Genomic DNA, 12,223 nt, shown 5'->3' with positions numbered 1-12,223 from the left:
TTGTCGACAGATGGGAAAGTTTGACCAATGACCTATCTAGACATTCTGATATAGGTAGTATTATTAACAACTTGTATACAATGTATGTTTCTCCCAGTGTCTTATCGACGTGTATACTGTTTATGACGCAATACTTCGGACAATTTTGTACTATGTTGTTAGAAACAAGGATAAAACAACACTTCTTATGAGCTGTAATGAGTATCTATCAGTCTTGGTAGAATTAAAAGCGGTTTTGCTAAGTGCTTGTAAGTCATCTTCGTCGTTTGACATCGTCAATACATGCCGAGTAGTCACCTATCATATGAACAATCCTAACACGACTTTTCCTGTTCTGTATTATGTCCACTAGATCAGTTATTAGATGTAAAAGTAACCCCTTGTAAAGCACTAAACTTTACAGCTGCAATTCCAATTGATGGCAGTCGTTGTACCTTTACGAAGTTTATAAACTAAATGATGTAACATTGTTTATAAACAATGCGATGTCCAAGGGTTGTTATATGTTTACAGGCCTCATTGAAGATTTGAGAAGACGACAACAATGTTTTGGTTAGATTGGTCTCCATCCTATGAGCCACCGTACAGGAATTACACTTGCCATCTTTTTTCCCTCATAGGCTGGATTACCTGCCTTAGTACATATTTTTACCGCTAGACTGCGTGCGTTGAACAAAGTAAATCTGATGTACAAATGCATATGTTCGTTCGGCATTTGTTAGGTGGCAACTGTCGCATAACGGTTGCTTTCCCTGTTCCGTGGATGTTATAATGGGATTTAGAAATCAAATAGCCAGTGTCCTCGCCGAAGGTTGAAATTACATCAATGACTTTATTAATTTTACAGTTGAATGATGCTGTTCTGTTGGGGTTTTTTTATCTTTTTTTTCTTTGTGTGGGCCTGCTTGTCATCTTTTTAGAGGAGTTTTCAGTCTTTTTCACAACCATGTCTGAAGTTTGTGAATCTATCAAAACAATGTCTAAAGTTGGTGAATCTATCACAACAATGTCTAAAGTTGGTCAATCAATCACAACAATGTCTGAAGTTGGTGAATCTATCAAAACAATGTCTAAAGTTGGCGAATCTATCACAACAATGTCTGAAGTTGGTGAATCTATCACAACAATGTATAAAGTTGGTGAATCTATCACAACAATGTATAAAGTTGGTGAATCTATCACAACAATGTCTGAAGTTGGTGAATCTATCACAACAATGTATAAAGTTGGTCAATCTATCACAACAATGTATAAAGTTGGTGAATCTATCACAACAATGTATAAAGTTGGTAAATCTATCACAACAATGTCTAAAGTTGGTGAATCTATCACAACAATGTATAAAGTTGGTGAATCTATCACAACAATGTCTAAAATGGGTGAATCTATCACAACAATGTATAAAGTTGGTGAATCTATCACAACAATGTATAAAGTTGGTGAATCTATCACAACAATGTCTAAAGTTGGTGAATCTATCACAACAATGTCTGAAGTTGGTGAATCTATCACAACAATGTATAAAGTTGGTGAATCTATCACAACAATGTATAAAGTTGGTGAATCTATCACAACAATGTATAAAGTTGGTGAATCTTTCAAAACAATGTCTAAAGTTGGTGAATCTATCACAACAGTGTCTAAAATGGGTGAATCTATCACAACAATGTATAAAGTTGGTGAATCTATCACAACAATGTCTAGAGTTGGTGAATCTATCACAACAATGTATAAAGTTGGTAAATCTATCACAACAATGTATAAAGTTGGTGAATCTATCACAACAATGTCTGAAGTTGGTGAATCTATCAAAACAATGTCTAAAGTTGGTGAATCTATCACAACAATGTATAAAGTTGGTCAATCTATCACAACAATGTCTAAAGTTGGTGAATCTATCACAACAATGTCTAAAGTTGGTGAATCTATCACAACAATGTATAAAGTTGGTCAATCTATCACAACAATGTCTAAAGTTGGTGAAATCTATCAAAACAATGTCTAAAGTTGGTGAATCTATCAAAACAATGTCTAAAGTTGGTCAATCTATCACAACAATGTATAAAGTTGGTCAATCTATCACAACAATGTATAAAGTTGGTGAATCTATCACAACAATGTATAAAGTTGGTGAATCTATCACAACAATGTCTGAAGTTGGTGAATCTATCAAAACAATGTCTAAAGTTGGTGAATCTATCACAACAATGTCTAAAGTTGGTGAATCTATCAAAACAATGTCTAAAGTTGGTGAATCTATCACAACAATGTCTAAAGTTGGTGAATCTATCACAACAATGTATGAAGTTGATCAATCTATCACAACAATGTATAAAGTTGGTCAATCTATCACAACAATGTCTAAAGTTGGTCAATCTATCACAACAATGTATAAAGTTGGTGAATCTATCACAACAATGTCTAAAGTTGGTGAATCTATTGTGTTTGGTATACACTGTACTGAAGCTCTTTGCATAATTCGTTCTCAAGGGCATTGTTGCGCAAACTGTGCCGTTGCAGACTTTGCAATAATTAAAGTTGATATAGAGTGTTGCAGTAAAGTGTGCTCTCTTATTATCCTCAGTGTCTTCTGCCTCAAATGAACCGAAAATATTTTTAGACACTCCATTTTTTTCACTGTAATGAGGTGGGTAGGTGTGGAGTTAGAGACTCTCTTTCAAATGTGCAAGTTGTCGATAAACTGTGCACATTTTAAGACTGGCTGTAGTCCCAATAAATTGTGTTAGTAGGAGTCTGTGTAGACCCTCCGGTATTGTTTGCCTTATATTTCACCATTTGAATATCTGGTTTTCTATATCAGTTTTTATGTTGACGATCACACTGTCTCACCGGAGACAGAAATTGCTCTAAATTCTTTCAAGTTAAAATTAAAGTTGGTAGAGATATATATCTAACTTAGATTTTCTTGTCTTAGTTTTGTCTAACTTCATCGTCTGTGTTATTTGTGTTTTAGCCAGGAGAACCTTCTCGTTAGCTTTTTTTCCTCGAGTAATGCATCTTAATATGGAACTGTTATTACTTATTCCAGGCATCTTGGATAACAGACATTGAAAGTGAACACTGTTTTTCGGTATATATCGTATGAACAAAAAACAACCACTAATCGATATTAATTAATGTTTGGTGTACAGATTCCTAATGTACAGAGCTCGTCGATTTTAACCGGAAATTTATAAACGCTGTCCCTGACTACATGATTAAGCAACTCTACTAGAGTTGTCGTTCCTTCGTAAGGTACCGCAATGCATTATGGGATACCACTTCAACTGCCAACAAATGGAGATCAGTGCATTAGCTATATATAAAATGAACTTTTCACTTCTATTTCGACGCTGCACTCGATTGACCAAAATAACACAAAAACATCCCAATTGATGGAGGTCTACTTTGCGGTGGGGCGAGAGTTCATTCTAAAGGGCAATAAGTTCTTTCGTTTCATTGGCATTTATATTCGGCCTCTGTAGTGTTCCACAAGCTGTTTTATAAATGAAGCCTGCATGTTGGTTTCCACAGCCTATAGATACTGATCTCCATAAGATGTAAATTATCTACACAGCAATAATGCTATTTCTGAGGCTGAAAAAGTATCTCCAAACTGAAACACGAAAGAAACACAGAGGGATTTAGCAGATACGTTTAATTTTAGCTCTTAGTTTTCTCGTGGCCATTCATCAAATGTTTCAAAATACAGTTATGTCATAAAGATTTAATTTTGAAATAATTAAAAATGTCCCAAAAATTAGACATAACTCTGATGTATGTTCCTAAAACATCTAGGTTGTCAGAGTTGATTATACGCGCCATGTACATAACATCAAGTTTCGTCCCTGTAGTAAATTCACATCGTTGTCGGTTTTGTCTTTAAAATTTAACGGAGTGAAATAAAGAAAGTCATGACAAGAAATAAGATCACTTGCCTGCATGCTTCTGGCTTAAATGTGCGGAATGAATCCTAAATGTCTGTACTGACTTAACTGTGCGGAATGAATCCTAAATGTCTGTACTGACTTAACTGTGCGGAATGAATCCTAAATGTCTGTACTGACTTAACTGTGCGGAATGAATCCTAAATGTCTGTACTGACTTAACTGTGCGGAATGAATCCTAAATGTCTGTACTGACTTAACTGTGCGGAATGAATCCTAAATGTCTGTACTGACTTAACTGTGCGGAATGAATCCTAAATGTCTGTACTGACTTAACTGTGCGGAATGAATCCTAAATGTCTGTACTGACTTAACTGTGCGGAATGAATCCTAAATGTCTGTGCTGACTACAATGTGATATCGGCCTAGATATACAAACATGTTATCATGTATGTGTATCTAAAATTAACCGGAGTGATTAAATTTAGGACATTTTGAGAAATAGTGTGAACAGGATGGCACAAGCGATATTAACGTCCTCGATTTCCATCAGAGTTGATTACATGCGCTAGATATATAACAACCAGTTTCGTCCCTGTAGTAAGCTCAGATCGCTGCCGGTTTCGTTTTAAATTTAACGGAGCCTGGTCGTTTTTCTGTTGTTTATACTACATGCTATCCAGTGGTATCCATATTTCCTTATCTGAAATGTATTGGAGGCAACTGACGAATGTAAGAATTTTTATGTTTTGCTTGTAAAAAACGTAAAGGACAAAACAGTGTATTTTTACTATTTCGTTATTAATTTGAACTCTCGTGAGACCGGACTTTGGAGGAAAGATTTTGAAAGATATCTCTAAATCGACGAAATAACAAAATCTATATTTTCCAAACATTTAAAGACGATTTTAAACCAGTGTTTAAAAGATATCTCTTTTCATGTTGATACGTACTTCAGTTTTTTTATACCTTTGTTTCGTTTAAAGATGGCACATTCCTGTGTATATTGTGTAGGTTCAACGCTTTGTCGTATGTGTTTGCGGTACGAACGTGTCACTCTGACTGATTATATTAATTATATGCAGGCGAGCAGAACATTTATAATTACATTGTGCACTAGGCAGGTGATGGATGTACCACGGAGCAGGATGTGGGTTTTAAACTCTACCTTAAGTCGATAATGTCAAGTGTGTCGGATGATACAGACGTATTAAGTGTAGACGAACAATTTCTAGTATTCGCTTTAAAAATCATTAGATATGTATGTACCTTACAGGTCACCCTCATTTGCTCCCATCATGAGAACAGTGCATCTAACCACATACCAGTGGTCAATTTTCAATGCCGTTCTTCAATACACGCTCTTCGACGCTGCTTCCCGCTGTGGGCTGGTTGCACGACACCACTCTCTGCTGGAGGTCAGTTGACCGACATGATTCTCTGCTAGGGACAAATTTCCCGACTTTGCTCCCTGCTGAGGGCTGGTTGTCAGACACCACTCTCTTCTTAGGGTTGGTTGTACGACACTGCTTTCTGCCGGGTGCAGTTTTCAGACACTGCTGTCTACCGGGGACCGGATGTCAGCCATCACTCTTTTCTAGGGGCCAGTTGGCCAATCTCTATCTGCCGAGGAACGCTTTGCCAATAATGTTCTCTGCCGGGGCCAGTTGTTAGACACTACTCTTTGCTGGAGGCCAGTTTCCGGCAATGCTCTCTGCTTGAGGCCATTTTCACTACAGTATCCTATCGCCTCTCTCTACCAAGGTCGTTCAAACATGTCTCAAATGTAGATTGCTCCTGCAACTCGTTACTCGAATGGCCTACATATCCGATTAATCATTATCACTTAGCACAGTATGGCATTCACCTTGTACACTAGGTTCAACTTGTAGTGTCATCATGCAGAATTCCGAACAATTAATTCGGTCTTCAAAGATGTGGTGAATGTTTATCCTAATGTCACGTGATAATAAGTTTCTGGCTTTGGATTTATTGGCGGTACAAACCTGGGAACGCATTCTGATGTCACAAATTCACGGCACTTACTTGGTTAGGAAATCTTCGTTACATGTGAAGCCCCATTTCCTGTACAGATAATTCCCCACAAACTTACACATTGATTCACATGCTATGGTAAAATATTACATAATCTACGTAGGACTAACTCTGTGGAATTGATAAAAGAATTTCCTTGCCAAAAGTATCACTTCCTGTTGTCAAAACGACCACACTGTCGAAAACAAATAAGGTGTTAAAGCTAATCGTACGGTGTTGGAAATTGATCATAAATATATATTAATTGATTAAGTAATTTACACACTCTGCTGTATCTTATCATATCATCGCTACAGAGAAGAGCAACATGCGTGCAACGCCGGTCTTCCGCAAAATTAGTTTATACCAATTTCGAGTTTAAGACTTTATCGCTGCAAAACCGAACTTATATTTATATGTTAATAAAATAATTGATCTATTTTATTTCGACCTGAAACACAAAAATTACGCTTTCGGTTGCTAAAACGTAATTTGTTCCTGTTAAGGTTCTAACCCAAGAAGTCTGAGACTTATATCTTGCTTTAAATGTCTTGGCAATGCTCCCTCTCAATACTTAGAAATCAGTAAATATCACTCTGTTTAACACTTAGGGGCTAACATGGACCGTCTGATCGTGTGATGGGACATTATAATATAACTGTGTGAGCGAAACAGTGTGATCGGACTGTGTGAGGGGGGCCGTGTGACGGGGTCGTGTGCATGTGACGGGGCAATGTAAGTGGGCCGTGTGACGGGGCCGTGTGACGGGGCAATGTAAGTGGGCCGTGTGACGGGGCCGTGTGACGGGGCAATGTAAGTGGGCCGTGTGACGGGGCAATGTAAGTGGGCCGTGTGACGGGGCCGTGTGACGGGGCAATGTAAGTGGGCCGTGTGACGGGGCCGTGTGACGTGTGACGGGGCCGTGTGACGGGGCCGCATGTCCTGTATTCTATGCAATAAAATAAAAATAAGATATAGAATTTTGATATGTGATGTCCATATCCCAAAAGATGAGGCAGTTTCTGAGATTCTGAGCAAGGGAAAGTTACCGTTAGTATACACGCAGGCATATCAATTATCAATCGATGGTGCTATATATATATATATATATATGAATCGTATGAAATCGCTAACATTTTCCGTTCTTGTGGACATCTTCATGACAACTTCACCGATTTCATACGATTTTGTTTGCCATGTTGATATTTTGATTTTCACTATATACGATACACAAAGCTTTTATCTTTTTTGAATTATATATATATATAAGAGCTGAACTGATTAGCATGTTTATTTATCAAAACATGTTTAGATTAACTTATAAAGTATAAGAACAACAGAGCGAAGGAGATGACAGCGTGACACATGTAATGTCGATAGACTGGCATCTCGTGACGACATGTCACTTTGAGATTAGAGAAGTACCACAAAATAAGATTGAGTACAGCAATTATATTGTACGGAGTAATGTAACTTTATTGTACTGAGTACTGACATTTTACAGTACTGAGTACTGACATTTTACAGTACTGAACATTTTACAGTACTGAGTACAGTAACGTTAGTGTACTAAGTACAGACATTTTACAGTACTGAGTACAGTAACTATATTGTACTGAGTACTGACATTTTACAGTACTGAGTACAGACATTTTACAGTACTGAGTACAGACATTTTACAGTACTGAGTACAGACATTTTACAGAACTGAGTACAGACATTATACAGTACTGAGTACAGACATTTTACAGTACTGAGTAATGTAACTTTATTGTACTGAGTACAGACATTTTACAGTACTGAGTACAGACATTTTACAGTACTGAGTACAGACATTTTACAGTACTGAACATTTTACAGTACTGAACATTTTACAGTACTGAGTAATGCAACTTTATTGTACTGAGTACTGACATTTCACAGTACTGAGTACAGACATTTTACAGTACTGAGTACTGACATTTTACAGTACTGAGTACTGACATTTTACAGTACTGAACATTTTACAGTACTGAGTACAGACATTTTACAGTACTGAACATTTTACAGTACTGAGTACAGTAACGTTAGTGTACAAAGTACAGACATTTTACAGTACTGAGTACAGTAACTATATTGTACTGAGTACAGACATTTTACAGTACTGAGTACAGCAATTATATTGTACTGAGTACAGCAATTATATTGTTCTGAGTAATGTAACTTTATTGTACTGAGTACTGACATTTTACAGTACTGAGTACAGACATTTTGCAGTACTGAGTACTGACATTTTACAGTACTGAAAATTTTACAGTACTGAGTACAGTAACTTTATTGTACTGAGTACAGACATTTTACAGTACTGAGTACAGATATTATACAGTACTGAGTACAGACATTTTACAGTACTGAGTAATGTAACTTTATTGTACTGAGTACAGACATTTTACAGTACTTAGTACTGAGTACAGTAACTATATTGTACTGAGTACAGACATTTTACAGTACTGAGTACAGACATTTTACAGTACTGAGTACAGACATTTTACAGTACTGAGTACAGTAACTATATTGTACTGAGTACAGACATTTTACAGTACTGAGTACTGACATTTTACAGTACTGAGTACAGTAACTATATTGTACTGAGTACAGACATTTTACAGTACTGAGTACTGACATTTTACAGTACTGAGTACAGTAACTTTATTGTACTGAGTACAGACATTTTACAGTACTGAGTACAGATATTGTACAGTACTAAGTACAGACATTTTACAGTACTGAGTACAGACATTTTACAGTACTGAGTACAGACATTTTACAGTACTGAGTACAGTAACTATATTGTACTGAGTACAGACATTTTACAGTACTGAGTACAGTAACTATATTGTACTGAGTACAGACATTTCACAGTATTGAGTACAGATGCTATATATTACAGAGTATAGACAGTATGTGGTATTTAGGCATTTTGTTGTACCGAGTACAAACATTTTTTATTATATTGAGTACTGAGTATGTAGTGACTACAGACACGTCATAGTACCGAGCACAAATAATATATAGTACTGGGTAAAGACACGTCATAGTACCGATCACACGTAATATATAGTACTGGGTAAAGACACTTTATAGTAGGGAATACAGACACTTTTTAATACCGAGCACAAATTATATATAGTACTGGGTTAAGACACTTTATGGTAAGGAATACAGACACTATTATACTGAGCAGTGACAATTTATAGTACTGTATAGTATGGAGTACTGACTTGTAGTACTGGTTAGTACTTGTTTACACAGACATGTTATACATAAATACCTTCCTGGCGTGATAGTAAATATTGGTCACAAAATAGCAAAAACTCCTAATTACACGTGTAACCCTAAGTTGACACTGGTTTTTTTAGTTAATGTGATCTTGTATTTTTGCATTATTTTTCAGATGAAAAATTATTACAAAGACTCTCTATGGCTGCTGCTGATGTCAATGGTGTTCGGTGAGTATGTAGAATGTGTGAAGAAGGTAGAATGTAGTCATATACCCAAAACAACATTATTGGATGAGTTAATTAGAATTATGACAAAGGTATTGAGAAAGGGGAATAGGGAATGTAGGGCGAGTGTATTCGTACAACAATAGGAGAATGTGAAGACAGTATGTAGCACGAATATATGAAGATATAATGGAATGTACAAATGTGACGAGAATGTGTAGGACGAGTGTATTAAGATATTATGGAGTACAGAAATGTGAAGATAAGGTGAAGGACGAGTGTATTAAGATATGATGGAGTATAGAAATGTGAAGATAAGGTGAAGGACGAGTGTATAAGATATTATGGAGTATAGAAATGTGAAATGTATGTAGGACGAGTGTATTAAGATATTATGGAGTATAGAAATGTGAAGATAAGGTGAAGGACGAGTGTATTAAGATATGATGGAGTATAGAAATGTGAAGATAAGGTGAAGGACGAGTGTATAAGATATTATGGAGTATAGAAATGTGAAATGTATGTAGGACGAGTGTATTAAGATATTATGGAGTATAGAAATGTGAAGATAAGGTGAAGGACGAGTGTATAAGATATGATGGAGTATAGAAATGTGAAGATAAGGTGAAGGACGAGTGTATTAAGATATTATGGAGTATAGAAATGTGAAGATAAGGTGAAGGACGAGTGTATTAAGATATTATGGAGTATAGAAATGTGAAGATAAGGTGAAGGACGAGTGTATTAAGATATGATGGAGTATAGAAATGTGAAGATAAGGTGAAGGACGAGTGTATAAGATATTATGGAGTATAGAAATGTGAAGATAAGGTGAAGGGCGAGTGTATAAGATATTATGGAGTATAGAAATGTGAAGATAAGGTGAAGGACGAGTGTATAAGATATGATGGAGTATAGAAATGTGAAGATAAGGTGAAGGACGAGTGTATTAAGATATGGAGTATAGAAATGTGAAGATAAGGTGAAGGACGAGTGTATAAGATATGATGGAGTATAGAAATGTGAAGATAAGGTGAAGGACGAGTGTATTAAGATATGATGGAGTATAGAAATGTGAAGATAAGGTGAAGGACGAGTGTATAAGATATGATGGAGTATAGAAATGTGAAGATAAGGTGAAGAGCAGAATGTTATACCTAAGAATTTCTGCCAGCGGAATATATAAGTGTGTGCATATACATATACATGTATATGGTATTGATACTCTTTCTGATGGGAAATGTTTCTTTAACTGTCACATGGAATTAAAAATAAAATAAAAAAATTAAGAATAAAAAAGGTTAAATGTCCAATCAACAAAAGCGTAATTTGATTCACATCAGAAGGTAGCTCCAACAGTGGAAGATGAAAACCCCCCAAACTACAGACACTAGACAGTTCAGCATGAATACTGAAAATATGACCTTTTCTTGTTATAGAAGCTATCACTATGTGAATATTATGAAAATCTTGTTTACATGTGTATGGTGCAGTTTGTATCAGCTGGTATACTACACACTTTTCTTGGAATTAATTGGATTTAGCTTATTCACTAATGATGTTTTGACATGTCAAGTTTTAATTAAATCTGCTTTCTCAAAACAGGTCTGTCTGATATTGTATTTGTTTTACAGTTTTCTAGTGAATCACGTATAAGACAGCTTCAGGTAACAAATAGAACAGTTACAGGTAACATCAAAAACAGTTACAGGTAACATATAGAACAGTTACAGGTAAAATATAGAACAGTTACAGGTAACATATAGAACATTTACAGGTAACATATAGAACATTTACAGGTAACATATAGAACAGTTACAGGTAACATATAGAACAGTTACAGGTAACATATAGAACAGTTACAGGTAACATATAGAACAGTTACAGGTAACATATAGAACATTTACAGGTAACATATAGAACTGTTACAGGTAACATATAGAACAGTTACAGGTAACATATAGAACATAACAGTTACAGGTAACATATAGAACATTTACAGGTAACATATAGAACTGTTACAGGTAACATATAGAACAGTTACAGGTAACATATAGAACATTTACAGGTAACATATAGAACTGTTAAGGTAACATATAGAACATTTACAGGTAACATATAGAACTGTTACAGGTAACATATAGAACAGTTACAGGTAACATATAGAACAGTTACAGGTAACAAATAGAACAGTTACAGGTAACATCAAAAACAGTTACAGGTAACATATAGAACAGTTACAGGTAACATATAGAGAGGACATATAGAACATTTACAGGTAACATATATAACATTTACAGGTAAAATATAGAACAGTTACAGGTAACATAAATAACAGTTACAGGTAACATATAGAACATTTACAGGTAACATCAAAAACATTTACAGGTAACATCAAAAACATTTACAGGTTATATATAGAACAATTATAGGTAAGAAATAGAACCGCTACAGGTATCGTATAGAGCAATTACAGGTTACATATAGAACAGTTACAGGTATCAAATAGAACAGTTACAGGTAACATATAGAACCGTTACAGGTAACATATAGAACAGTTACAGGTTACATCTAGAACAGTTACAGCTAACATATAGAACAGCTACATGTTATATATAGAACAATCATAGGTAAGAAATAGAACCGTTACAGGTATCGTATAGAGCAATTACAGGTAACATATAGAACAGTTACAGGTTCAGAAATGTGAAGAAAGTATTTGGAATACGGAATAATCTTCCCCGAGGGCTAAGACTCCTCTCTCTTATTTACAAAAGCCAACTTCATTTCCTTTTTACTTATGTTACTATAGCATAT

General features: G+C 35.5%; 1 protein-coding gene across 1 annotated transcript in view; it reads left to right on the top strand.

The window, feature by feature from the left end:
* Positions 1–12,223, top strand: part of LOC132545698 (uncharacterized) — a 59,961-nt gene that overhangs the window by 32,269 nt on the left and 15,469 nt on the right. Inside the window, 1 exon segment of the mRNA XM_060209387.1 lies at positions 11,817–11,838. Within this exon segment, the coding sequence (XP_060065370.1) occupies positions 11,817–11,838 (22 nt within the window).

This window comes from Ylistrum balloti, unplaced genomic scaffold, assembly GCF_031769215.1.
Source record: "Ylistrum balloti isolate Yb309-2 unplaced genomic scaffold, AGI_CSIRO_Ybal_v1 Utg369852, whole genome shotgun sequence".
NCBI lineage: Eukaryota > Metazoa > Mollusca > Bivalvia > Pectinida > Pectinidae > Ylistrum > Ylistrum balloti.
The sequence above is the reverse complement of the archived record's forward strand: the minus strand, read 5'-3'. Positions and strand labels throughout refer to the sequence as shown.